At 48.8% G+C, this 26,718-nt stretch overlaps 1 protein-coding gene across 39 annotated transcripts in view; it reads right to left on the bottom strand.

The window, feature by feature from the left end:
- Positions 1-26,718, bottom strand: part of Kcnma1 (potassium calcium-activated channel subfamily M alpha 1) — a 709,412-nt gene that overhangs the window by 487,861 nt on the left and 194,833 nt on the right. For 36 of the 39 annotated variants that reach the window (XM_033766495.1, XM_010607512.2, XM_033766488.1 and 33 more), the window contains exon 2: positions 18,757-18,918. The exons of the other annotated variants lie outside the window; for them this stretch is intronic. In XM_033766495.1, coding sequence (XP_033622386.1) covers positions 18,757-18,918 — 162 coding nt within the window. The remainder of the gene's footprint in view (positions 1-18,756; positions 18,919-26,718) is intronic. 39 annotated transcript variants of the gene reach the window in all.

Raw genomic sequence — 26,718 nt, 5'->3', positions numbered from 1 at the left:
TTGTCTTAAGGTTGAGTGACATAAAAGATACACCCCACACACACACACACACACAGTGGTCTAGAGTTTCCAAAAATTGTCCTTGTGTGACCTTGAGCCCCCAAATTGTGTGGATTATCACAAATTTATCTGTTATTTTATTTTCTTCACTTGCCAACTTAGAAACAACTTTAAATCCAGGCTCTTTTTCCCTCAGTTACCCTGGAAACACCGTCCTGATAGCCACTAACTCCCTAGAAGGATCATAAAGTGGGACTCTGAGGGCAAGGCCCTCGGTCAAACAGCTCCTAGTACTGTTTATCCTGGAGCCACGGGAGAGGTTGCAGCAGGCTCAGGTTGAAGTAACTCACACTTGTACTGATGAGGCAACACCTGGCAAAGGGCTTTCTCTTCATGGACATTTTCTTCCCTCTTTATTCTTCATCATGAAGCTGACGCAAGGCTCATGAGAAGCTCTTCATTTGGAAGAAGACATCCGGGACTATCAGAGGTGGCAAGCCATCCATCAAACCTTCCTTAGCCTCCTCTGATGGTCTGAATGAAGCTTCTGCGGGGGCAGCTCCCCTGCCTAGCATTCTGCCTGCTTCCTGGGGGAGTGGTGACTCAAAGGTTAGGAAAGACCTGGAGACTCCTAGAACGGCCACTGTTCTCCAAGCAGACTCTGATGATAGCTGATCTTTGTTAGGTTCTTAATGTGTGTTAAACTTCAGCACATTTTTTGAGTACTCCACATGTACTAACTACAGGGAACAACTACTCTCTGAAGCAGCTGCTAAGGTTATTCCTATCACACGGATGAAGAAATCGAGACACAGCTTTCCAACATCAGAGTTTGGAAGTGAAGGAGAATAATAGGCCTGGTGCTGTGTATAACCACAGATGCTACAAAGCAGTGCTGTCCAGAAGAAATATAAGACAAGCTGTGTGTATATATCTAATCTTAACGTTTCTAGAAGGCATTTATTTTTTGACATTTAACTGTAACTTATTTATAACTATAGACAGATTTAAAGACAAATACCATTCCAAGTGGGGAAATTGTCAAACCACTGTAGCTTACACACATTAATTTTCTATTTTTTTGTTATGCTCCTCCCTTCCTAGTTCAGAGAACCCTGGATTTGTCTTAGGATGCAGGTAACTCACCTCAAGCAGCCTGGCCCACTTCTATGCCAGCTTCACCAGCCGGGGCCCCCACTCTAATCTTATGCCTTTGCCAGAAATTGGTTTAAAACCGAGCAGGTGACTCAGTCCAGGCCAAGGAGGTAAATGTGGAGGTGTGTTTGGTGTTTCTGGGCAGGTGGTCCAGACTTCTACAAAGGAAGCCTGAGGAGATGGTTCCTTTTCTCCAGATTTGTTTTACTTTCTTTGCTTTGTGGTAAATTGCGCATAACCCAATGTACTACTTTAACTATGTTAAAGTATGTAATTCAGGAGTGTTAAGTCCAAATTGCTGGGCCATCATCACCCATCTACCTAAGAGGCACATTTCTAAAAAGTAAAAAGAAAGGATGAAATTAATTTTTAACATAGTTTATTTAACTACTCTAGCTAAGATATTGTCATTTCTAGCTCCAATCTATACATGAGTTATAACAAGTTGTACAGTCTTCTCTTCGCAGTACATTTCCCACACACAGCATATCTTAGTTCCAACCAGCCATGGTTCAGTGCTTAGCAGCAACCATGCTAGAATCCAGCTCCAGGACTTCTCAGGCTTCTCCATCTCAGCCAGCTCCCGGGTGTTCCCAGGGGAGAGCAACGAGCCATACGTCTATGAAGGCCTGTGTGTTACCAACAGCTCCCTGGGACAGTTGGTGACTCACTTGAGGAGCCCAGTGGGGGTCTAACTCCCACGGCTCCAGATCTCCAGACCGGCATCTCTAGCCCCTGACCCTCATCACTGGCATCACGATGACAGACAGCACAAGGCCTGAAACCTAAAGGAGAGCTTGTCCTAGTGGAGCAAATTCTATGCCTTCCTCCCTCAGCCAGTGTGGGGTTCATCTCCATAGTGAGGCTGACCTCCGTGGTGGAGGTGGAGATGACACCTACGTAGCCTCTCAAGCACTCATGTGCTGAGCCAATGATAAACACACACGTGGAAAGCAGGAAGCATGGGGAGGGGGCAAGCAGTGGTTGCTATGGAAACCAGCCAACCTCACTCTAGGTTTTTCCCTGGTGCCTTGATCATTCAGTGGTTCATGAAGCCCAGTGGAGGGGCATTGTCCCTATCCCTGTGGAAACCTTCCAAATGGGTCCATTATGATGAAAGCAGATCAAAAAGGAAATAGTTATGGCTTTCCTGTCCAGTCACATCCACCTTTTGTCCTAGGTATTACCCAAAGGAAAGAAAAGATAATCAAATCACCCTTGCTACAGAAAGAAATGGCTGGAGGGCATCCAGGTGTGACAGTATGAATGAGAGCATTCTGAAACTGCCCCATGTGACCACGGCAGTAAATGTTCAACTGGACATACGGCTATGGCTTGAGGGTACGGGCATCCCCCACAACCTGAGGCAGTGCTCATCTTCTCTGGCAAGTCCATGCTTTGATCTTTTACGTACCCATATGTTTTGGGGAGCTTCCTAACTCATTATTTTACATATTCATTCAGCCTTTCATTCATTCTTCCATGAGAAGCATGTGACACAGCAGAAAGGATGGCAGCCATCAAGTTATAAGACCTCAACTCTGATGTTTACTGGAAGTATATCTCACCTAAGCTGCTAAAAAAAAAACCTTTGTGCTTTGATTCCCTAATCTGTAACACTGTGACATGAACTTGTATCTTCTCTACGGTTATATTCAACTTGTTTAGAAGTTCACCTACATTGATTAAAGAGCCCATATTTTACTCCATTGTGATCAATTGCCAAACATGTCCAGATACTTAACAATACCAGTTAAATAGAGAGAGGACAAAATGCTTGCACATCTTCCCCACACTGTCATTTTCACAGGAAACTGGTTCAGATTCCTAGTACAAAACAAAAAGGGATTATAAAACTAAAATGCAAGTTTCTTACTCTCAAGTAACTTGTACCTTACTATATTTGATTAACAAACAAATTATTCAATACTTAGTGCCAGCTACTGTTCTAAGCACTTTACAAATATTAGGTCATTTGATCTTCATAATTACCCAATAGTACCCAAGTGCTATTACTGTCCTGTCATTGCAAAACTAGCAATTGGTAAAGCCAAGGTCAAACTCAGCCAATCTGGCTGTACAGCCTGTGCTCCTAACCACCCAGGTGTGCAGGTGTACATGAGTGGTATACAAGACTGGTAGGTTTCACAGGAAGGGAAGACTGTACACTGTCTTAAAGGCGAGATAAGATATGAACCCACAGAGTACATAGAGGAGAAAAGGCTGGTTGGAAAGCAGCGGGGGTCCAAGGATGGTAAGCCCTGGCCATCTGTACCAGGAGTGTAAACTGCAGTAATGGGAAGCCACTGGAAGCCTCAGAAACACCAGGAAACCTAGGAAAAGTGGGCTTTGGGGAAAATTCATCCGGTAACGGAATGCAAGATGGACTGAAGGAAGAAGATGGGACAAACGAGGAGAGAGATGTAGAAGCTATTAGGAAAGAAGTCCAGGAGCAAGAAACAGCAAGGGCAAATCCACAGGAATGGGTGGCTGCCAGGATGTAAGCTGTCTGTGACAGTTTCTTACCAATCACCTAGGTCAGAAACAAGTTCCAGGGAACACTCTCTGGGCACCTGCTTCCACCCCACACACACACACACACCCTGGAGCTGCATGTGAGCTCCCTAACAGGATGTAAGCTCTGTGACAGTTTCTTACCAATCACCTAGGTCAGAAACAAGTTCCAGGGAACACTCTCTGGGCACCTGCTTCCACCCCACACACACACACACACCCTGGAGCTGCATGTGAGCTCCCTACAACACAGGTTTTCTGGAAAAGTGAACATAGATCTCGCTTGAGCAGCCCACGGGAATACAGGCCAAGCTATTCTCACTTGTTTGTGGCTGGTTACTGAAGTCAAAATGGCAAATTTATTTCCCCCCCCAAAAAAAAAATCCCACCTCTAATTGGAAAGATAGCCTGCAACATCAAGCCACTATCCTATTTGTTACAGTGTCCAATAAATTACAACTGCAGAGTGAACATAGATCTCGCTTGAGCAGCCCACGGGAATACAGGCCAAGCTATTCTCACTTGTTTGTGGCTGGTTACTGAAGTCAAAATGGCAAATTTATTTCCCCCCCCAAAAAAAAAATCCCACCTCTAATTGGAAAGATAGCCTGCAACATCAAGCCACTATCCTATTTGTTACAGTGTCCAATAAATTACAACTGCAGAATCCTGGGTCTTCTAGCTAATGGGTGTTCAGTTCCGATTCTCATTGGGTTGAAAAGGGAAGAGCAAGAGTTGAGGACCTAGGGAGTGAGTTACAGCCCAAGAACATGATTTGTCGTCCTTTGTCCCTGCTTACCAATTGCTTCAAATCCTCCACCCCAGCCAGTTTCGCATTGATTCCTGGAGAAGGTTCTGTCTGATATCACAATGAGACAGCTGTGGGGGTGAAGACATGGCAAGTGGACCCATAAAAGCAGCAAAGCAAACTTGGCTTTGACACAAGCTGGAGTTGGCCTTGTTATTTATCTCACAGTTGAAGTCTTGGAATTCCATTTTCATTTTGATGGAGATGATAAACTCTTCACATACTTTTATGGCTCCCAGGATGAGACTAAGGACTTGGCCCCTGCTCCCTCACTGCAACTCAGGCAGACTTTGAAATGCAAGTCAGGGCTGAAACTGCTTTTGGTCAGAGACAGATGTATTTATCTTGTAAGCACAGCCATTAAGACATGAGCATGAATAGCTGAAGAGAGAGAACATTAAGGGGCAAAACTGGAAGAAATAGGAGGTGAGGCAATGAAGGCAGGAGACGATGACGCATGTACCCCCACCACAGGCTTTTTATGGTGCCGGGGGAGTGGGGTGCGGTAAAGACATCTGCAGAGATGAGAGAATGGAACCCCAGGAGTGGGCTGAGGGGAAACTTTGCAGGTGGAGGGCTGAGATGGGTGTGTGCTGCATGCTAAGAGCATTCTGAGAGTGGTCATAATAAATGGGAAAATTGTGCTTGTGTTTCTGTTTGTCTGTAGAATCACTGTGGCTCTGAAATCCACCCAGTCTGCTTCTATAAACGCTAAAGAAAGTCTCCAGATGGAAAAATCTGAAGTCAGTCTGCACCATGAAAGAAAAGGAAGGCTCATACAGAAAGCTGGCAACTCTTCTGTCCTCTGAGTTCTAACACACAGATCTGGGTTATGAGATACTAGACAAAGTCAGGAGACACGGGTTCTAGTCTATACACTGCCTGGGACTGACTGTATGATCTTAGACAAGCCCCACTTCACTCGTATATAATGTAAATGGTGAGGAAATGTGACGGAGAACAAAGAGTGAGGGCATAACTAACATCGTGTCTGCCACCTTCCAAGCCTTCACTGACATCGCTGAGCAACTGCAGCACTCATTATTACAGCAGAGCCGCCATGAGTTTCTGTGGCTGAGCCTTGAGTCCGCAGCAAACCATTCTCGGTAGGCATCGCCAGCCCTTCAGACCGGTCCCAGAATATGAAATGTGTTCATCTTCCAGACTAGATCTCTCTAACCCTCAAGGACAAGGGCTATAAAACAGTGTGTGTGAGTGTCATGTGTAATCTCATCGCAAACATCCTTAACTGGGTTCTACCTTTGTTTTTCCTTCTCTTTGGCCTTTCCAGGACTTAGTGGCCAAGGCTGTAAAATACGACCTCATCTGAAGACTCTTCATTCAGCCCCAGGCCTGAAGCTCCAAAAGTGACCTTGTACACTTGTTTTTGAGCCTCGTTACCTTAGGTTCCCCTGTTCTACAGAAAGGATCCTCCCGGGGCTGATGTCCTCACTACCCTCCTAGGGATTTCATCAAGGTGGTGAATTCTATTCCTTTTCAAATGCTTTGTGGTTATGGAAGAGAAGACAGCCTGGGGAAGTTCAAAGACATTTAATTATTGACCTCAGTTCTTTTGAAAATTATTAAAGGGCCCAGAATTAGAAATTCAGATTTCCTCCAGACTCCTGAGAACAAACAACTCTCTTATAAATGGCTTAATGTATCTGTTTAATGTACCCAGAATTATCTTTCAGGAAAGTGGATTGTTTTTCCTCATCATTTTGCATCTGAAATATACCACCTATGGCAAAGGACAGGGATTCGAAGTCTGACAGCAGAAGTAATTAGCACCAGAGGCTGTTTCTGAAAGAAAGTTAAATGAAAGTGAAACTGGTTACTTATTTATTTCTGTCCTTTCTATCTTGATCTCCCCATCTCAGCCCAGGGAGGAAGAGCTGCATGTATGGGTGCTGGAATTGCCTCTGCAAGGCTTGCTCAGTAAAACAACCCTGAGCCCCACGCACACAACTCCCCGTGGGCTGGGGGACTATGGAAACCGTCTCCAGTGCACAAACTCCTTGGAGAAAACAACCAGCAAAGCTGTGGATTTGCTGAGTAGCACAAGGGCGCAGGAGTAGTGATGTTTTTGTGATTTAGCATCCAAGGGAGGGTGCAGCCTTCTTCCCAAGGATCTGGACAGTCTTTGTTTAAGTCACGTTAATTAAACTGGAAACATTCAAAATAGCCCACTGAGGGTGTGCTGCGTTTTGTTTTTTTGTTTTGTTTTGTTTTTTTAAGCTCATCTAGGATGTCACCTAAAAGGAAGCTCCTTTGAGAAATTCTCACAATATGAAATCTCCGGAGCACCCAGAGCATCTGGTACCTGACTACAAATCTGGGGTGAGGTCCTGACAGCCCCCTGAGCCTGCCACCTTGAAATAGTCTTTGAAAATGACTATTGTCACAATAATGTCTCCTCACTCCACAGCCCCTTCTGAGTACCTCCTGGCAGTTATTATTTTTAATAAGTACATCATTTATGTATAAAGTGTTCATCAGAACACCATGATGGGCCGCTTCTGCCTCTGGAGGAGGAATGGATTTTCAGGATTGTGATGACTTCTTGTTTCCAAAGTCCATTCAACGTGGCATTGAAAAAGCAAAGGACAAGATGCTTCTCTCACACGGGATCTCCTTTGGCAGAGGCTGCTCAACCGGAAGGATGCTCTTGTGGGGGGTCCCAGGCATCATCACACTTGATGTGAAGTGGGTGGGAACACAGCTCCTTCAGAGGTGTCCATGTGTTTGACGATGACCCAAAAAGGGGCTCCAAGAGAAAGCAGTTTTCACAAAGCCAGCTCCTCTTGGGGAGGCTCTGGCCCTGACGCGTAGCCTCTCCCCCACTTCCTCCTGTCAACTCCAGAGCCACATCCATCGAGAAGCTTCTGCCTATACCTCCGCCCCTTTCTGCATAGTGAGCTCCAACATGGGAGGCAGTTGGGAAGGTAGAGAACTTTAGGGACAGAGGCAGCAGCCTTATCTCACAGGGCTGGGTGAGCCACAAAAGAGCTTGAGATTTTAGTGTGAATGAACCACAACACCAGGGAGGGCAACGAGGATATGCTCTCTGTTTATCACGCTTCTCTCCAGTTGCTCTGGTAGTAAGCAAAGAATTATTCTTCTTTGTGCCATCCTCCTACTGCCTGGCACAGAACCAAGGTCACAGGAAGTCTGAGGTGAACCCTTGCTACCTTTTCTGACTAAAAGGCAGTAAAGAGAATGAAAAAATATAGAGGCAGTTTGGGCTGTAAGGGAACAAATTACTGACAAGCTGCTGGCAGCCCTCAATTCATCCCTGGCCCTCAGCAAGGCCTTGAAGAGAGGACTGATACCTCCAAGGCTACACAGAAAGGTCACAGTGGAGCTAGGATTAGAACACAATTTTCCGCTGACCACATTCCTCAGATAAAAGTGATTCTGACATCCCAAATGATCACAAACCCTATCACCAACCCCAAGGCCCAGAGCTTTCTTCCTGGAGGGATCTGAGGTAGCTGAGAAACCAAGTTGCCCAGCTCCTGGTTCAGAGGGAGACGGCAACATCATGGCAGCCTCCCCAGGGAGCCCACGCAGGTGCCTGGGGAGTAAGCAGCTCCTGGAAACAACTGCTTTTCTTTGCAGGGGGTTATTTTCCACCCCTGGGGCATGAGCCCAGGCAGACAGCTCTGTGAGTGCCCAGCTGATATCATTAGTTCTGGAGAGACTCTCCAAGCCATGCCTCAAAATAGGCTTTCACTCAGGAATAAAGGAAATGGTCTGGACCCCTCCCAGTGGGCTTCCAAACCCCAAGCCTTCCTGGGCAAGACAGGATTTGGAAGCCAACAGGGCCCAGCAGCCCTCTGAGATCCCGCCTTTTTTTGTGAGGTGCTCTCTGTTTCAAGCTATTTTTATTGTAAATGAAGAGAGAGTTTGAAGCCAAGTGGTATGGGAAAAGAGTCTTTTTCTTTCTCTCTCCTTTTCCATGAGCCATTTCCTGTTTCCTTAGGACAGCTGCATCACCAACAAAGGGTGGGGGCATTAAAAAGGGAATGAGAAAGCAGGTCAGAATTTAACCTCTGTGCTAATACAGCCCCGGATGGTTTATAGAAGGTAGTGGTTTCTCAGCCCTTTGGATTAATCAGCTTGATCCTAACCAGTTCACCCAGTCCTTTTGGCTTCTGGATCAACTCACTCCTGATAAACAAAGAAGGCTCAGAGCTCTGCCTGCCCAAGGAGGAAGCTGATACCCCAGGAACGTTTGTGCCTTTGCAGACCTGCGTCCTGAGTACCAGACACCTGGCTTCTGACCTCCACTATGCCTCCTGTGTCAGTGCAAGGCCAACTGGCTGAACTAAAATTTAACTAGATGAGCAAAGAGATAGCCCTTGTGCTCAAGAGTCTTAGATGTGTTCAGCTGAATTACTGAGTGCCCTAATTCCGTAAGAAAGACAAAGAAGCAACTCTCATGCCCTCATTCGCTCACCACTCAGGCAGGAGAGAATATTTCCCACAATAAAAATTTTAGGGCAAATGGTAGCTTTTTGTTGGCATCACTTCCCTGAAAGCATTGTTTTCGGGGGTGGGGAGGGCTTGTTCAGAACCCTGACTCTAAAAAATGGGGCTTCTAGGCACCAAATTGGGATGTTCAGAGCCCATCGGCACGCGTCCGTCTGCCTCCTCCTAAACATAGCCTACTGAACTAAACTCGGAAACGTCAGCTTGCATGTGGTCCCGGGTGTGACTTGCAAAGCACGTGCTTCACGGCAACAACAAAAGCTAACACTCTGTCATAGTCCTCATCTCTATTTTTGAGTCTCATCACTAAACAAACTTTCTCCCAGCTAAAATGGAGGCTCGAGGGAGAATCTCGGCCCTCTAGGATATTTTTCTGACAAACAGGGACTGCTAAACCATCAGCATCCTCTGAAGGCCTTCTGGGGACTGCAGGGCAAGAAAAGGCAGCCCAGAGGTGCTGAGGTCCAAATACATTCCATTCCCTACCACGCCTCTGGGGGGCACCAGACTTTACTGGTCGGAAAGGAAGTGAAGGAAAAGGAGAGATGGGAAGGATAGAGGATGGGTGGTTAATATCAGTCATAGAAACATATTTATTATGGCCCCTGGTGTCAACAGGGTCCAAGAATGCACGATATGAGGCCAAGATTAAAAGAACTAAGCTCACACGCCTATTCAAGAGACGAATGGATGGATCACTGGCTCGGATTTATCACCAATCTCTACTTCAAAACGCTTGCCACTCAGAAGCTTTCTGGCAAACACAAGCACAACTTTTCCACTTTCAACCTCCTGCATGATTGAACTTTGTGGATTTTTCTGGAAGCACCAATAGATGTCCATGCCATGAATGGCATCTGACATTGCCGGGGTGGCATTCTGGCAGAGTTCCAGAAAGCAAAGAGCTCAGAGGAGACAGGAACAGTAGATTCTGTGTTTCTGTCATCCGACGATGTAGCCATGCCCATCTCCTGCCTACAGCTCTGTGGTCACCACTTGTCAATGTGAGTGTAAAACACACCTCCCCATTTACTGGGGCTGAAACCAGACTGTCTCTGCCGTCACTGTCATCTCTGTTGCACAGCCAGGGATGGCTGGGTGCGGGGACCACAGGGAGCGCATTTGACCCACTTCCACCAGACTCATCAGGCATCCTGTCAAAGCAATTCCTGTGACACACACACCCATGGCGCACAGCACTAGGGAGAGGCCAGTGGCCCTCCGGCCCCAGCCAGCTCAGGGAGGCTGTGTGAAGTGAGAATTTCCGGGCCAACTTGACAATGGTGAATCAGGCTGGCAGGAGCCTGCCACAGGAGGGACCAATCCCGGGTGAGCCTGAGAGAAGTGTGGGCCCAGAGCAAGCACTGCCAACTGGATGGACCCAGACAGGGCTCTCGGGGTACAACAAAAATCACAGCTGCCAACACCATTAGCAACAACCAGGCCCTAAATGTGGTACACTCACTGATTCATTAACTCCTCACCACAATGTAATAGTTACCTATTGTCCCTATTTTATAGGTGAGGAAACTGAGACATGCAAAGATGTCACAACTCGCCCAGGGTGAAAGCCCTAGAGAGAGGTGGCACAGATGCCACATTCAGGTCCAGTGGCAGCCCTCTGTGTTCCGAGAACCATAGCAGATTCTTCTCAAGGATGGTGTCCCAGGGGAGAATAGGAAGAGGTGGAGATCTGCGAGTGCAAGAGGTTCAACTAGCCCAGCAAACCTTTTAGAGCTTTCAGTGATAACAAGCAGGCCACACTTCACTTCATGGGTTCCCATTGAGAGAGAGAGAGAGAGAGAGAGAGAGAGGGAACCAGTTGAAAGCAGGAGCCCCAGGTCAGGCAGTGGTGACTGGCGGATGTCTGAGTCCTACTTCCACCTTGGCAGAGGTGGCCTTGTGGGGAGGCCAGCATCCTGCACAGACCCCCGCAGTGTTCCCCCTTTATTTATTAGGCACCACTGTGGGGTACCTTGGGGAACACCAATGAGTAAATGTGGGTTGGAAGTTGGATGAACAGATATAGATACATAGGACAACATAGGCAACCTCTTTTCCTGGACATCCCAGAGGAGGAGGAGCTCTTGCACAGGAACTCGGGGGCCCCTCAAGAAAGAGGTGATAGCCAGCATCAAGCAGGTACCAGTTGAAAGCAGGAGCCCCAGGTCAGGCAGTGGTGACTGGCGGATGTCTGAGTCCTACTTCCACCTTGGCAGAGGTGGCCTTGTGGGGAGGCCAGCATCCTGCACAGACCCCCGCAGTGTTCCCCCTTTATTTATTAGGCACCACTGTGGGGTACCTTGGGGAACACCAATGAGTAAATGTGGGTTGGAAGTTGGATGAACAGATATAGATACATAGGACAACATAGGCAACCTCTTTTCCTGGACATCCCAGAGGAGGAGGAGCTCTTGCACAGGAACTCGGGGGCCCCTCAAGAAAGAGGTGATAGCCAGCATCAAGCAGGTTACTCCTGGACCAGAAGGCTCTTCCTCAATCCAGGGTGACCTAAAGATGGATTTCTGAAAGTCTTCTTCATTTCTGCAACAGCCCTGGGGAGGCTGGAGCAGCCAACACTCCAACTTGTAAAATTAACAGCTGCTCTTTACAGGACTCCTGGAGAGTCAGGCACATGAAGCATGTAGCCCATGGACCAGGAGGTGGTGAGGAGCAAGGTGCCGGCCTACAGGGTCCTCTCCATGGTAAAGGCTGGACTCTCTGAGCTGCCCGGGAGCCTGGGGTACAGGGACTGTGGGAAGGAGGGCAGGCAAGTCCGCTTCTCAGACATCTTCCCCTGAACTGGGCAAGTAGAAAATGTTCTGCTCATTTACTGAGCTGGGAACCTACTATGAACTTAGGGCCCCACTGGCCCTGCCCTCTCTCCTCATCTCTACTGTAGGATTTAATTGAATCTGGAGAAGAAGAGTTGGCCATGGCCCTCCAGGAAGGGGCAGATGTTACATCTTATCCATGACCTTGGGCTGTGAGTAACTTGGCAAATAGATCCCAGCAGCCATTTAAGGAAGGTATCTACAGCGACAGAGGGGGTGGCAGACTTGTTCTCTACAGGGCCAGACAGTAATTATTTCCGGCTGGTGGGTGTTTGGAACTCTGTGGATACTACTCAACTCTGCGTTGTCATGTGTTAAGAAAGCAGCTTTAGACGATATGTAAATGAGCAAGCACTGCTGTGTTCCAATAAAACTTTATTTATGGACACTGAAATCTGAATTTCAAATAATTTTAAAATGTTACAAATTATTCTTCCCTTGATTTTTTAAAAGTATTTAAAAAAGTATAAACGCATTCTTAGCTTGTGAGCGATATGAAAGAGGCAATGAGCTAAGATGGCCCATGACTTGTAACCAGTTGATCCCTGACTAGTGACACTTTAGTAAGGAAACCATTCCATGGTAAGATGAGAATGGGAACTGCTGGACAAAACACACTCTGCTTTCTGGCTTCAGGACTTCCAGGAACATTTCTATGCTCTATGCATTGACAATCTGAAGCGGGGACAAGAAATGAAGTCTGTCCTTGTCCCCAGGATACCACATCTATCCTGCAGCAGCTCTCGGGTCTAGCTTTCTGTGCAACCAAAGTAAAGCTAATAAGTGCCGGGTGTGGTGGCACATGCCTGTAATCCCAGCACTCAGGAGGCTGAGGCAGGAGGAGTGATGGAAGTTCAAGGCCAGCCTGGGCTGCATAGAGAGTTCAAGACCAGCCTGAACTATATACAATGAGACCCTGACTCAGAAAAAAGTAAAGTCTGACCAACTGTCAGCAACTGCCCCACCAAACGAGGTCCTGACTCTCTTTGAACATCTCCACTGATGGGGAGCTCACTAAATGCTATGGGAGTTTGCTCAGTACAATTACTTTTCTGACTTGTGTTTTTCATCTGAGTAAATGATGCTGGATTACAAAGAGCCTAGTGCAAATCTAATGCGCTTTCCATCAAATGGAGACAAAACATGTTCAACAATATATAAAATATTAAAAATGTAATATTTTTCTTTTTTGGGGGGGCTTATACCTAACATATGATCTCTGTATTCCTGCGCAGGATAAAATGAATGATTTTTAAGTCCTAGTGGGGAATTACCCCGTGGTTCCTTTGAACCAAAGCTTCCCTTGGAGGTGTTAAATAAAACCTCGATTGACTCCCATTAGCACAGAGAGGACATACTAGCTCACTCTGGGACACGCTTACTAAAAATACAGCCCTGAGAAACCTCTGGACTTTCTTTCAGAGAGCATTTGAGGATGACATAAGAGTTTTATATAGATTTGCCAAAAATATGAGAAAGGAGGGGCACAGAGGAGAGGATGAGGCAGAAGTGCAAACGGTGTGTGAGTCTGCTACCAGGCACCACTGAAAAAGCAAAGAAGAGGATGCTAACGAGAATCACCAGCTCCAGGGGCCACCTCATGGGAGAAATGATGGCAATGAATGTCACACATTGGACTAAGCACATACCCATGTGCACCCCATTTGGTTCAACCAGTCCAATTTCATGCGCAAACAGCTCAGCAGTGAATGCACATCTATCTAACACTATTAAACCAATAGGATCATTCTTTTCTGAAAGGCATATTTGATGCATATTTCCTTTTGGGCCCTCAGAGATAAGAATAAAATGGTCCAGGCTGTGTACATAGCGTGAATCCAAAATGCCACCCATATGACATATTCAGAAAGATAAAGGGAGAGGCTGCCATTCCCTTTCCCCTTCCATTGATAAATCATCCTCCAGACATTAAAGCAAGCAGAAAATGTTTTCAGTTCATGGAATTAGATGTGTACACTTCCTGGAGCAATACTCAAATGTAGCAGCAAAGGAACATGGGGGAAATAACTAAAAAGAGTGTTGCTAAATGCCCTGTCTTTGCTGAAGGAGCTAGTAACTTCATTGTAACAGAAGAGACACACAAGACCCTGAATTTGTGAAGAGGTTTGTGATAATCCAAGCAGTGTAGACACTGCTCACACTGTTAGGGGACGCTGTCGTTGGCCACAAGAAATACTTCCCCATGGCCAGGGATGTAGCTCAGAGGTTCCATCGCCTGCCTCGTAAGCACAAGGTCCCGAATTCGATCCCCAGTACCCAAAAAAAAGAAAATAGAAAAGAAAAGAAATACTTCCCCTGGGGCGATAGCGGTTCTGAGAATATGTGGAAATGAACATGAATATTCAGGAGGTAGGTGCGGATGGAGCTGGTGTGTATACGTACCTGAGTGTTTGCATATCTATGACTTTCCTCTTCATAAACAGGTTCTCTGGTATTATCACTCTTGTACTATACAATTTTAGGCTCTCTAAATAAGGGCATGAACTAGACCAAGAGTCAGGGGACAATGGCTTATGAAAAAAATCTGGCCCACCAATTGTAACTGCAAATGAAGTTTTATTAGAACATCATGCACCATGATGCTCCATGACTGTTTATGGCTCCTCTAAACCACGATGGCAGAGTTGCGCAGCCATGAGAGGTCCATGTAGCCCACAAAGCCTAAACTATTTGCTACATAAAAATTTATCAACCCTGCACCGATATATCTACTTTGATTTTTGGCTTATGATTCTACAAAATACAATGAAACTATACTAAGGCCTGCTGATGTGTTTCTTGCCCTGTATGTTTAGCTATCACCTCCCTCTTAAAAAGGTTCAGTTTGATTCACAAAAATGCATGCAAAACTTAAGCACATACATGTAAATTTCAAATAGGGAAGTAAGGAAATCAGGGCAACAGGAAATTGAAAGTGACACAGAGAGGAATGAAGGAGAGATGTGAACGCTTAGAATGGAAAACACTAAGATGTTCTGTCTTTTCCATGGGCCACCAACCTGGGCCACACCAGCCATCACTGGAGAGACACTATCCCTTTCCTACCTCACAGTGTTCCTATGGGATTCAGGAGGACCACAATCTCTGGTGCAAAGACCTGCTTCCTGTGGGTGTGTGTGGAAAGTGGATGCTGTGAGGTATAGTAAACAAAGTCATCAACAACATCTGGACAGGTGGGCAAAGTCCTGATGACATGTACTGCTACTGCTACGCTGAAATGTCCTTCGGGGTGGGCCAACCCTATGTCCTGAAGGGAAATGTACCAGAGATTCTTACAATGTGCTTCAGAATTCTAAAATAAGCGCTTACCGTTTTATAGTTGTCCACCAAGGTTTGTAGGAGATTGGCTCAAGGACTCCCTGTGGATACCAAAATCTAAGGGTGCTTGGGTCCCTTATATAAATGGCACAGCAGTTGCACATAGATTTTTTTTTTTTTTTTTTTTTTTTTTTTTTTGGTACCAGGGATTGAACTTGGGACCTTGCACTTGCAAGGCAGGGCAGGTGGCAGAACCACTGAGCTAAATCCCTGGCCCTGCCTTGCACATAAATTACCCACATCCTTTCCAGTGCTTTACATCATCCCCAAATTACTAGGAACACTAATACAATGCTATGCAAATGCTTTGCAAATAATTGTTGCACTGTATCATGGAGGGGAAAAAAGAACAAGAAAACAGTGTTGTACATGTTCGCTACAGACTTGGCCCTCCCTGATATTCATGATATGTACTTGATATGTTGAACCCATGGATGTGGAACATGCAGACGCAGAGGGCCAACTGCTTTTACAATCGGAAAATAGTTTTGTTTTGTTTTTTAATTTAGAAAGAGATAGAGGAAGCAGTAACCACTGACAGCCTACTGTTGGCTTTGACACAAAATCTCTCAGCCATGTGCACCAAGGGAAGACCTGGTCTGCCCAGTCTTGCTGTCCTTGTGCCAGGGACAGATAAGGCAAAGAGGCTCATCTGAGACCCGCAGCCAGTGGGTCAGGGAATTCCATCACTGCGGTGACGAGGCTCCAGGTGTTGACTATAAAAAGACCTGGTGAGTGGTGATGATCGTTTGTCATTTTTTAAATAGAGCTATATAGCATTCTATCTAGTTCAGCAATATAAATAATTCACACTCTAGATGGCCGCTGCTCACTGCTGTACACCCTGTGCCTAGACCAGAGCCAGTGCAGGCGAAAAGTCACCAGGGATCAGATGAATGGTGTGCCTGCCTGAGATCGTACAGTTATTCTGGGGCTGTCCTGCCAAACCCTCCCAAGCTGAACCTCACCCACACATCCTGGCCTCCAGACTCTCACCTGTGACAATTAGACAGGAGAGAAAGGAGCCCAGATGTGGAAGCCAAGCTCCTGAGCACACATCAAGGAAAATACATTAAAAATTGAAAAGGGAAACTCTGAACAGCCGGGTATCTCGTCCTGCTCTGGTCCCATTTTGCAGGGGTAAACATTTGGACAGCTCAAGGCAAACACAGCTTTGGGTTCTGAACAGGCAGAACAGCTTTCTCCTGGGGCTCAGCGGGAAATCAGTTCCATGTGCAGAGCGAGTTCCATGTGCCTTGTCCTGAGGGATGGGCCTGTCCTGAGGCACCACCCAGAACACGGAGACCCTGCTCCCTGTGCCGAGGGGCTGGTCGAATCTAAGGGTTCCTACAGCCCCAGCAGGGCTTCCTCCACGAAACCCCAGCATCGCAGGCAGAAAGGCCTGGGAAGAGCTGTTTCCACACCCAAAGGTAAGACAGTCAGGCCAAGGGGCTGCACAACCCAGGTGGCTCCAGTGCAGCAAGGTCAAAAGGTCTCAACCAAAGAGACAGCTGGCGGCTTGGACAAGAAAAAGCACTGTCTTCAACCAGGAAACTAACAAAATGAACACTAGGCTGGGACTACGGAGTCTGTGGACGTGAAGTTGCCTCTGGCACTTGAAGCTGATACTTTTTTGATAAGTCATGACCCTTTCCATGCTTTGAAAAGATGCCCCTTTCGGCCATCTACCCACCTCCAGTGTGTGGGGTCTAACTCACACTTCAATATACAACACAAAAGCTTTCTCTCCTATAAGGTATACCCAGCTTCTGGCCTACCAAGCAGTCCCAGTTTGTTTCCAAATTCTGGCGGTTTTTATTTCTTGGTGTCTTCTGGGCCATTGGGTGTGTCCTCTGTTCCCCCTGCAGCCTCTATGTCACGAATGGACACACTACTGTCTTCCCTGCGTGCGGCCCCCGAACATTCCTTCAAGAACGTCCGTATGTGGGACAATCAAACCAGGCTCAGTCCTTGTTTTCCACAGCCCTGCAAAGGACACTTGGCCCAGAGTTGGTGCTCAGTAGCTCTTGGCTGATGCCAATAAAGATAGAGCTGTCTATGATGGCCACATGCTGCGAGGAACTGTCACATTTGGGCAGCCAAGCTGTCACCATTAGGTGCCTACTATCACCACCATGTGTAGAATACACGACCTCCATTCTGGATACCCAAATCCAGAATCCAACCTCTTTATGCCCCCAGTGCAGAATGCATGGACTCTCGAGCACAGAGGAGCAATGGAGACTTTAACAAAGAATCGGAAGGGAAGAGGGTGGCGGTGGTCACACAGCACAGCCAACTGCAAGCCACCTGCAAACCCTCACTGGACATGGTCTCTTCTGGGTCACATGGGACCAGATCATCTCCCCCTCTCTTCTACAATGCAGCAAGTGACTTCACCAGTTTCTCTCTTCTCCTCCAAAACCCTAACTTTCCACTTCTCCTCTTTTTTTTTTTTTTTTTTTTGTACAAGGAATTGAACTTGGGACCTTGCGCTTGCGAGGCAGGTGGCAGCACCACTGAGCCAAACCCCCAGCCCTGCCCTCCTCTTTCTATTTTGCCCTGAGTTGACATCCACTATGGCTTCATAGCCAGACTCCTTGGGACAGTTGGCTCCTAATGGGTCCCTCAGTTCTCAGGGTCCCATCCTCTGGGAAGGTGGTCCAGCCTGTGTCTTTGCTTCCCCACAGACAGTGGGAGATGTTTACCCCAAACACAACTCAGAATTCTCCCCAAGAAGGACTCTGATTCATGAAATTTTTGCCACCTCCCTCCATTTGCAATCACCTCCGCACTGAGTTTCTGCCAAGAACTGTTGAGGTAATAACATCTATTTCCAGAGTCTCTGCTTGATCCCCGATCCACCAAGCTATTAGGAGGCCCCTGTGCATTCGAAGAGTCAGATGACTGCTGCCTGGCCCTTGCTACCGGCCAAGAAAGGGCAGCCCATACAAAACAGCTTCCAGAGTCACAGTGAGAAATTACCCGATGCATCTTGCTTCACAGGGAGTACCCAGGCCCAGGCAGACCCAAGAAAGCCAAGGGGCAGGGTTGCCATGGGGTGAGGAGTGGCTGCTTGTGGCAGAAACATGGACCCTGATGGGTATGACCAGGACTCCACGTACCCAAGACTACACCAGTCTTTGCACTGAAAGAGCACGTCCCAGGCACTGCCTGGTCCCAGGCCTGTCCCACTCATGTTCCTTGTCCCAAACCAGGGCCTCACGCGACCAGTCAGGGAAGCCAAGCTCCATCCAAACACATCAGAGAGAAGAACAAAATCCACCCAGAAGAGGTGGCATGAGCCTCAGCTGCAGATGGCCCACACGACACCTCAGCACAAATAAGGACACCTGAGCAATGCTTGGAGCCTGTAGCTGTGGAAGCTGACAATGATTTCAGCACCAGCATGATGGGGGGCAGCTGCCAGGGCAGAATCCAGCTCACACAGTGCAGACAGGAGGCCGTCCCCAGAGGGGCCCTCCGCCTGGACACCAGAGGACAGCAGTGACATTCCCAGAATATCACCTGAAGACACAGAACCGCACACCCCACAGGAAGCCACTCGGCACACACAGGCCTCCTCGTGTAGGCGAGGGGCCAGGGACTCACCAGGACTCTGCCGGTCAGCGTCTGGGCAGATATCATCACACCTGCCCAGTCCTTCACGGAGGTCATCCAGCCGACCTCGGCTGCCACCGCCTCCTCCTTCTCATCCACTGGCTTGAGAGTGCCATCTGCCTGGCTTGAGCCATTGTTAATCTTCTGGGCCTCCTGGCAACAGAGAAGACCAGAGTTGAGACCTAGGGAACAACTGGATTTAAATGCCACACCTACCCATGTAGAATCCAAGCCCAAAGGGGTCCCCGGCAAAGGTGGAAATGAACAGAAAGGTACTGGGGCAGGGAGGAAGGTGGGCTGCAGCTTTGACATTTCTGTGAATTTATTAAAGGTGGATGATATCATTTTTTGTCCATTTTAAAGAAAGAGTCCAAGTTCAAGAGGGAAGGTAAACCATCTAGGGTCACCAAGTGGTTACAAGGGGGGCAATGACGGTCCCGTGTTGGTTCCAACAACAGAAACTGGTCAATTAATCAACCCCTGGCCCCTGACAATGATTGGGCCAGGAATGATCACATGACCCCTACTGACCCAAGACCAAAGCCTGGAACATTTGCTGGAAAGAGCAAGAAAAGTGTTCTTCCCAGAGAATAAAGCCACCACAGAGGAAAGAAGTGACGGAGCATCAGTGACATTATTTGAACACCTGGAACCAGCCATGCCTGAAACCCACACTAAATCTTCTCAGCTACAGGAGGTGATAAATTTCCCTTCATAGCTAAAAATCTGCTTGAGGAAATCAGGCTGATTCCATCAGGTAACTGAACTCATGCCCTAACCTATATGCCTGTGCACCCAATAAGTCCTCCAGCTAGAATCCTGTCTCACCTCCTTAATAAAGCCTTCCCAGGCTGCCCTTTCATAACCACAATGCTTCCCTTCCAACAGCACTTCCCTGCTTTATTTCTTCCACAGCACTTAAAACCTCCAAGACACCCTGCAGTCCATTTATTTACTTCATTTCCTGTGTGCCTCTCCTGCTGCTGTGGCCAGCAGAGTCCTTGCACACTGCTGGCTCAATAAACCTCGGTGGGCGGCCACAGAGGGTTCTGAGAGTCAGCCCCTCCTCAGCCACAGAGCCGGGGCTGCCAGCTGCATAGAGAAATACCCACAAACGATGATTTATTTCAGTGTGTGTCCCACATATTGCATAGAGCATACCTGGACAGAACATTTATTCATTATATAGTTAAATGTAAATTTAACTGGTCTCATATTCAAGTAGACACTGAGGTGGTTTTTTCCACCGGAAATGAAAATGGGTGAAAAGTTGCCAGCAAATTGCACTCATCCTTAAAAATCCTAAAATTAATCTCCAAAGAAACCCTCACTGTGCCTTGGAGTGAGTGGAGAAATCCAAGGCGAAGGTAAAAACCTTGGTTGGAATAAGCGGGTTTGGGCAGGTGGAGACAGATGGGCACGGAGGCCGGTGGTTTGGACATATGTATGAGTATGAATCAGGCCCTGACAATGGACCTGGGCAGCCAGGAAGCTGCTCCTCATGCCAGCGCCCCCCATCTCTCTCTGGCCACCCTTGCCCTGGGGAGGCTGGGGACAAGAGGAACCACACCAGTAGCGAGGATGTGACTATTTCCTTTCCAAGTGTGCTAAGCCCATGCAGCCAGAACAACCCAGTGATCTTGGGAAGGGAAGCCACGGGGTAGCACTGCAGGGCCTCCTGCGGACAGGTGTGTGACCTGCTGCCCCGGCCTCCCAGGCCGGCCGAAGTGGCCCATTAGCACCTGTCCTAGCCCCAACCTCTCAGCCACCTGAGACCGAACAGATGAGTCTCCACAGAGAGACAGAAGCCCCTACCCAAGGGAATCATGATAACCAGAGGAGCAGGTGCCCAGGGAAAACCTACCCTCCTGCTCCTGCTACTGCTACTGTGGGGCTCCCTATAAGACAGGGACAATACTGCTTCTTCATAGGGGCTGGGACCTTCAGCTGTGACCATCCTGGCAGGACATGGGAGCCCTGAAATAGGACATGGATCTTAAATGCCAGCACCTTCTTGGCCTCTTCCTTCACCCAGGAGCACCTTCTTTCAGAAGTGGACAGTGGAAGGGAATGGGGAAGACGGGGCAAGGAGCAGACCACCGAACCAAGGGCTCCTGTGTCCTTCTCGGCAGAGCCTGCCAGGGATGCTTCTGAATTGGTCCCCAGCTGCCACCGGGGGACCTGGACAGTGAGCTCCCTGCTCCTAGAGGCTCAGCCCCCCTCTGGCAGTCCCCAGAGGAGAGAAATAAGTATGGAGAAGGCTGGGAGGCCGGAGTCCCCCTGCAGCCACCTGATTTTAATGCACCAGTAATTCACAGCACAAGAGGTATATGGCAGTAATGCTATTTTGCCAGCCCTTTTACCTATTGTTTTACAAGGCATTCATTATTTTAATTACTTTATGATAGACAGGGAAAAACACAGACGAAAGGGAGATAATGCCCTTGTTATTATTTGCTTACACTAGAGTTGCAAGTATAATTAGCATGTGGAGGAGGCAGGGCTGGGGAGGGGCTGGGGAGCAGAGCAGGAGCTGTACAGAGCCCACTGCCAGCTGCCTGGTTAGTCCAGGACCCTGCCCCTGGAGGTAAGGCGAACCGTGTTCACCACCGACCCCGCTCTGCCCTGAGCATCTCTCAGCAGGTTTTGTAATCCCATGCATCAGAGAAAAGGGGGCAGAGGCCTGGTAGGGTGAGCTGGCCTTGTTGGGGGGCACACAGGAGGTAAAGGTGGCTGAGGCAGAGCCCATTAAAATAATGACAGCCACTATTTATCAAGCCAGAGCTAAGAATGAAGCGTTGTCTGAGATTATCTTACTGAAAATTTAAAATAATCTCAGTGGAATTAGCCCCATTTTACAGATCAGGTAACCAAGAGCGGTGTCTCAGAGCACAGCATGGAGTCTGAGAACTTGGACTGGAGGCACCAGGTGCTGACAAGCTGCCTGCTGTGCATGTGGTGATGCAGGCACCTCAGCATCCTCTGTGCACAGTGGGGAGATGCGCATGTGCCGCAGATGGGACGGTCGCTTCCCAGGGCCTCCAGGGAAAGCTGCCCAGCTTCCATAACTGGGCCCTCGGAGTGATGCTGGCCCAGAGTGAGCCCAGGGTAAGTAAAGGCAGAACAGAGGGCAGGCAGAGTCACTTATCAAGGTCGCTGCCCATTGTGGGGTTTGGATCTGGTCCCCAGTGCCACAGGATTCAGAGGTGGGGCTTTTGGGAGGGACCGGCTCATAAGCGCTCCACCCTCATGAATGGATTAACCCACTTAGGGATTGAGAGCTTAATGGACTATTGGGAGGTAGGGATGGGACCTGCTTTAGAGGAAGTAGGTAATCAGGGGTGCACCCTCGACAACTGTATCTTGTCTCCAGCCCCTTGCGCTACTCCCTCCCTCCCTGTTTCCTGGCCACCATGAGGTGAGCAGCTTTTTTCCATCACACGTCATGTTCTGTCTCCCCAAGGCCCAGAAACATCACAGGCAGCTCTCCAAGGACTTAAAAGTTCTGAAACCAGAAGCCAAAATACAGCCTTGCACCTCTGTGCTGATTTCCTTAGCACACCCTCCAACTCCACGGGGGTTCCAGCAGGGACCGTGTGGCCCCCAGCGAGGACTGATGGGGAGGAACGCCTACACCCACAGGTGCCTGGTGACTCTCAGCTCCACTGGATCAAGCTCTCACTTCTGACATGAGGGTCTGAAGCCAGAGCAAGACTGCTTCCAAGTTCCAGTACTGACTCCCTCTCCCATATGCCACACCAAACACCTCAAAGTGACAACTCCTTGTCCTGAGTGGCAGAGCGGAGGTCGGCCATCCCCAATGTTATGCACCCCACTGGAGAAGAGGATTCCCCTCCCACGTGTGCGTGTGTGTGTGTGTGTGTGTGTAAGACAGAGAAAGCCTAGGCTCTGGCTGCCCCAGCCTCATGAGGACCATGACAGATCATCAGAAATGGAACGAAGGCCACCTCGCGGAAGACAGGGTGGCAGAGACCAAGAGAGAAGTGAGGCAGTGGATGGACAGGGCACTGTGCCTGAATGAAGAGGTCACGGTGGACCCCAGTCCTAGTTTTGGAGGCCCCTTGGGCCCTCTGCCTCTAGCCCTGTCCTCCTCCCCTGCAGCAAGCCAAGGAATAGGGGGTCTCCTGAGCCAGGGTGCAGGTACAGGAAGCTGAAGACCATGGACTCTGTCTTTTCCCACCACCTACCCCCTACTCCCCGAGCCCAGTCTCACTTTTTTTTTTTTTTTTTAAAATTTTTTTGCCTTACTCCATTCAGTTTAGCAGTGTTCCCCACAACGACTTCCTGCAACATGGCCCCAGAGGGCCTGGCCTCTCCTATGTCATATGTGGCCAAGAGCCTGGCTGGAGTCACCTAGAGGTCACCTTACAGACCACCCATCTGTTGGCTATTTGGGCATTTCCACAATCAAGGACCACAGCTTGAGAAGAGACCTCAGCAACTGTTTAGAAGGCCACCTCTGCCCACACCCTCCAGATGAGAAACACAGGCCTTGGGAGAAGCCACGTGCCCTGTGCTGCCCAGCCCAGCAACGGACTGCCCAGCCAAGAGGAGCCCCTGTTGGCGCTATTTCTCTTACTATGGTGCCTCCCGACAAGATGACTGCTCTAAATCTAGACCCCAACACAGTCCCCGTGCCACACTAGCCTAGAGCCTAGGGATAGCCCTGAGAAGGTCCAAGCCTTAGCTGGCCGGCACTGGATTTAGGTGTGGGGGGGGCCACAGCCCCAAACCTCCGTGTCATTCTGTCATCCTTTCTGAAAAGGACCCTGGGGCTTTCAGGTTTATGGCACGGTAGAAAAGGCTCTGAGAATCAAAAGACCCCTCTGCCAAAACCCAAAACTTTACAGCCTTCACATGTGGAAGAAAACCCAAAAGTCTATCAATAAATGAGTGGATAAACGAAATGTACTGTGTCTGTGCAATGAAATATTATTCGGCCTTATTCTGTCACTGGGTCCAGCGAGGACAAACCTTGAGGACACTGAGCTAAGTGAAATAAACCAGACCCAGAAAGGGACAAGTACTGCATAATTCCCGTTAGATGAAGTCCTAACACAGGTAAAAGTCAAGCAACGGGAAGCAGAACAGGGAATGGGAGAAAAGGGAGCAGGCAGTCAATGTTTAATAGGCACGAAGTTTGGAAGAGGACGAACCTTTCCGGAAATGGATCATGGTGACCATCTGAGCTAAGTGAAATAAACCAGACCCAGAAAGGGACAAGTACTGCATAATTCCCGTTAGATGAAGTCCTAACACAGGTAAAAGTCAAGCAACGGGAAGCAGAACAGGGAATGGGAGAAAAGGGAGCAGGCAGTCAATGTTTAATAGGCACGAAGTTTGGAAGAGGACGAACCTTTCCGGAAATGGATCATGGTGACCATGGCACAGCAAACGTCTGTGCAATGAAATATTATTCGGCCTTATTCTGTCACTGGGTCCAGTGAGGACAAACTTGAGGACACTGAGCTAAGTGAAATAAACCAGACCCACAAAGGGACAAGTACTGCATAATTCCCGTTAGATGAAGTCCTAACACAGGTAAAAGTCAAGCAATGGGAAGCAGAACAGGGAATGGGAGAAAAGGGAACAGGCAGTCACTGTTTAATAGGCACGAAGTTTGGAAGAGGACGAACCTTTCCGGAAATGGATCATGGTGACCATGGCACAGCAATGTGACTATAACAACTGCCATGGCACTGTGCACTTACAGTGACTCAAATGGCAAATGTTGTGTCATGTATATTTTGCCATAATAAAAAATGTTTCAAAATAAAGAGAAGGAAATGCAAGCCCAGGGCCAGCTTTTCCAGATGGGCCTGGGCCAGTCGTTTCCTTCCTCGAAGGCTCTGTGTTCTCTTCTCTAAACCGGGTAAGAGTCCTGCCCATCTGCCCACTTCATTCCTTTAAGAACCCTCGTCAGGTCCCTTGGAGCACAGAACTTTCCAGAAGCAGTGACTGCTTTCCGAAGAGAGGGCCAGGGGGTGTCCCTGTCCTCTGGCTCTGAGCAGAAAGCAAGGGGAGACAGGAGCCCCAAAGCCAGAGGCATCACAGAGCACGGGCTCAGCCCTCAGCTTCTCACCCGCCCAGCTGAGCCTTGCAGGGCCCCGGCTATCCCAGGCACCCTCAGGATGCTGCCAGCTCTATCATGGATAAGCAGCCCACTGAAGGGGAATTCTGGAGTCTCCTCCCTGCCACTGCTGAGGGAGCTCAACATCTGTCTTGGGTCTAATGACACCTGGGTTCCCGGGGCCCTGACCCCTTGGCCAGATGTGGGATGCTGTGGCCCTCCAGGAGGAAGACTGCTCGTAGAAATGCTCACTGCCATCTATGGCTTTCCTTCCTGCTCAGAGGACAATCGCTCCTGTCACAGTCCCACTCTCTCCTGTCACCCTATGAGTCTGTGACTCTCTTGTGCCCCTCCAGCCACACTGGGATCCCGGTGCTGCCAGAACGCTCCAGGCCCACGCCCTTCTTGAGGCTGCTGGCACAGGCTGCTCCCTGGCCCCCAGGTCTCCCTACAGCTGCTCTCTCAACTCTCGAGCCTTTGTCAAGCCCACACCTTACCCATGAGCCCTTCCCTGATCACCCTATTGGAAGTGTCACCCTACGCCATCCTGATGGTTCCCTATCCAGGCTCCCCTCTTCAGAGCACTTAGCCCACCATCAGATCTGAAGGTAGGAAATTCCAGGAGGATAAGAAATTCTGTCCATTTGGTTCAAGCTACATCTTCAACTCTGAGACAGTGTGAGCTCAGAGTAAATACCTGACATATCTTGGTGGAAGGCAGGAGGGAAGAGGGAGAGAGAGGGAAAGCCGACCAGCAAGAAATGGAAAGCCACTTCTTAGCATGCACAATATGTAGAATAGATGATGATGATGACGATGATGATGATGATGATGATGATGGCGGCTACCATATTTCAGTGTTGTCACAATAATTCTACAAGGTAGGTGCTAGAGCTCTCATGTGACAGAAATGGGGTTAAGCATCTGGCTCAGGATTCATTAGAATTCAAACCCAGCGGCTGATAACAAAAAAGAATGTGCACCTGTCCTGTCCTCCTCCCCGGGGCAGAGTGAGGAGCAGAACGGAAAGGCGGTGTGGAAGGATTACTGACTGCCGCACGATTCCTGGGAAAGCTCTACTACCATGGAGAGCATCCAGCTCACCCCACTTCGGGGTGCTGTGCGTACCAGCGACCCTTCGTCGAGGTCCATGTGCCTCGGGAAGGTGGCTGAATGAAAGACAGAAGAACATGGCTCCTTTCTCTATGGAGAAGCAGCCCAGAAACCAGAAACCATCCTTCAAGGTGCAGAGCATCGAATCTGAAATGAGAGTGACCGCCTGACAGGCTGTGGAGCTCTCCTGCTAAGAACTAAAGTGTGCTGTGCAGCAGAAGTCACCACAGGAGGGGACCCGCTTCCTCCTCACCCCACCATCCCCAGATGCCTCAGTACCTGCTGCTCCACTTGGTGGAGCCCTGCAAAGCTGGAGGTGCCTGGGTGAAAGCTGAGGGCCTGAGCAGGAGAAGGAGAGGCCGGGCTGGCAGGGAACCAACTCTTTTCTTCTGTGGGACTGGAGAAAGGCCAGGAAGTATCTCCCATCCTGCCCCATGCTGCACCCTCCACTGGAGGCCCTGCCCATTCCCAGGATGCCCTAGTCCAGAAGGCTGAGGGAGAAGGAAGGGCCAGGAAAATCCCGCCCATCCTTTCCTTGTGCCTTCCAGTCCCACTTGGTGCTCAGATTTTCAAGGTCTACACCAGGGAGCCATTTCCCCCGAGTGTATGTTGCCAAGCTCTACTCTAAGTTATCCTCTCCAACCTACCCATTCCTCCCTTGCAACTGCCCTGCCTTCCCCTGCCTTGGCATCGGTCACAGTGAAGCAGTAGCCCTGTGCAGCCACCTGCAGAAGGGTGGGACAGGATGA

The sequence above is a fragment of the Fukomys damarensis genome, unplaced genomic scaffold, assembly GCF_012274545.1.
Source record: "Fukomys damarensis isolate Sample0158 unplaced genomic scaffold, DMR_v1.0_HiC HiC_scaffold_20, whole genome shotgun sequence".
Classification (NCBI taxonomy): domain Eukaryota; kingdom Metazoa; phylum Chordata; class Mammalia; order Rodentia; family Bathyergidae; genus Fukomys; species Fukomys damarensis.
Note: the sequence above shows the minus strand (reverse complement) of the source record. Positions and strands in the feature narration are given on the sequence as shown.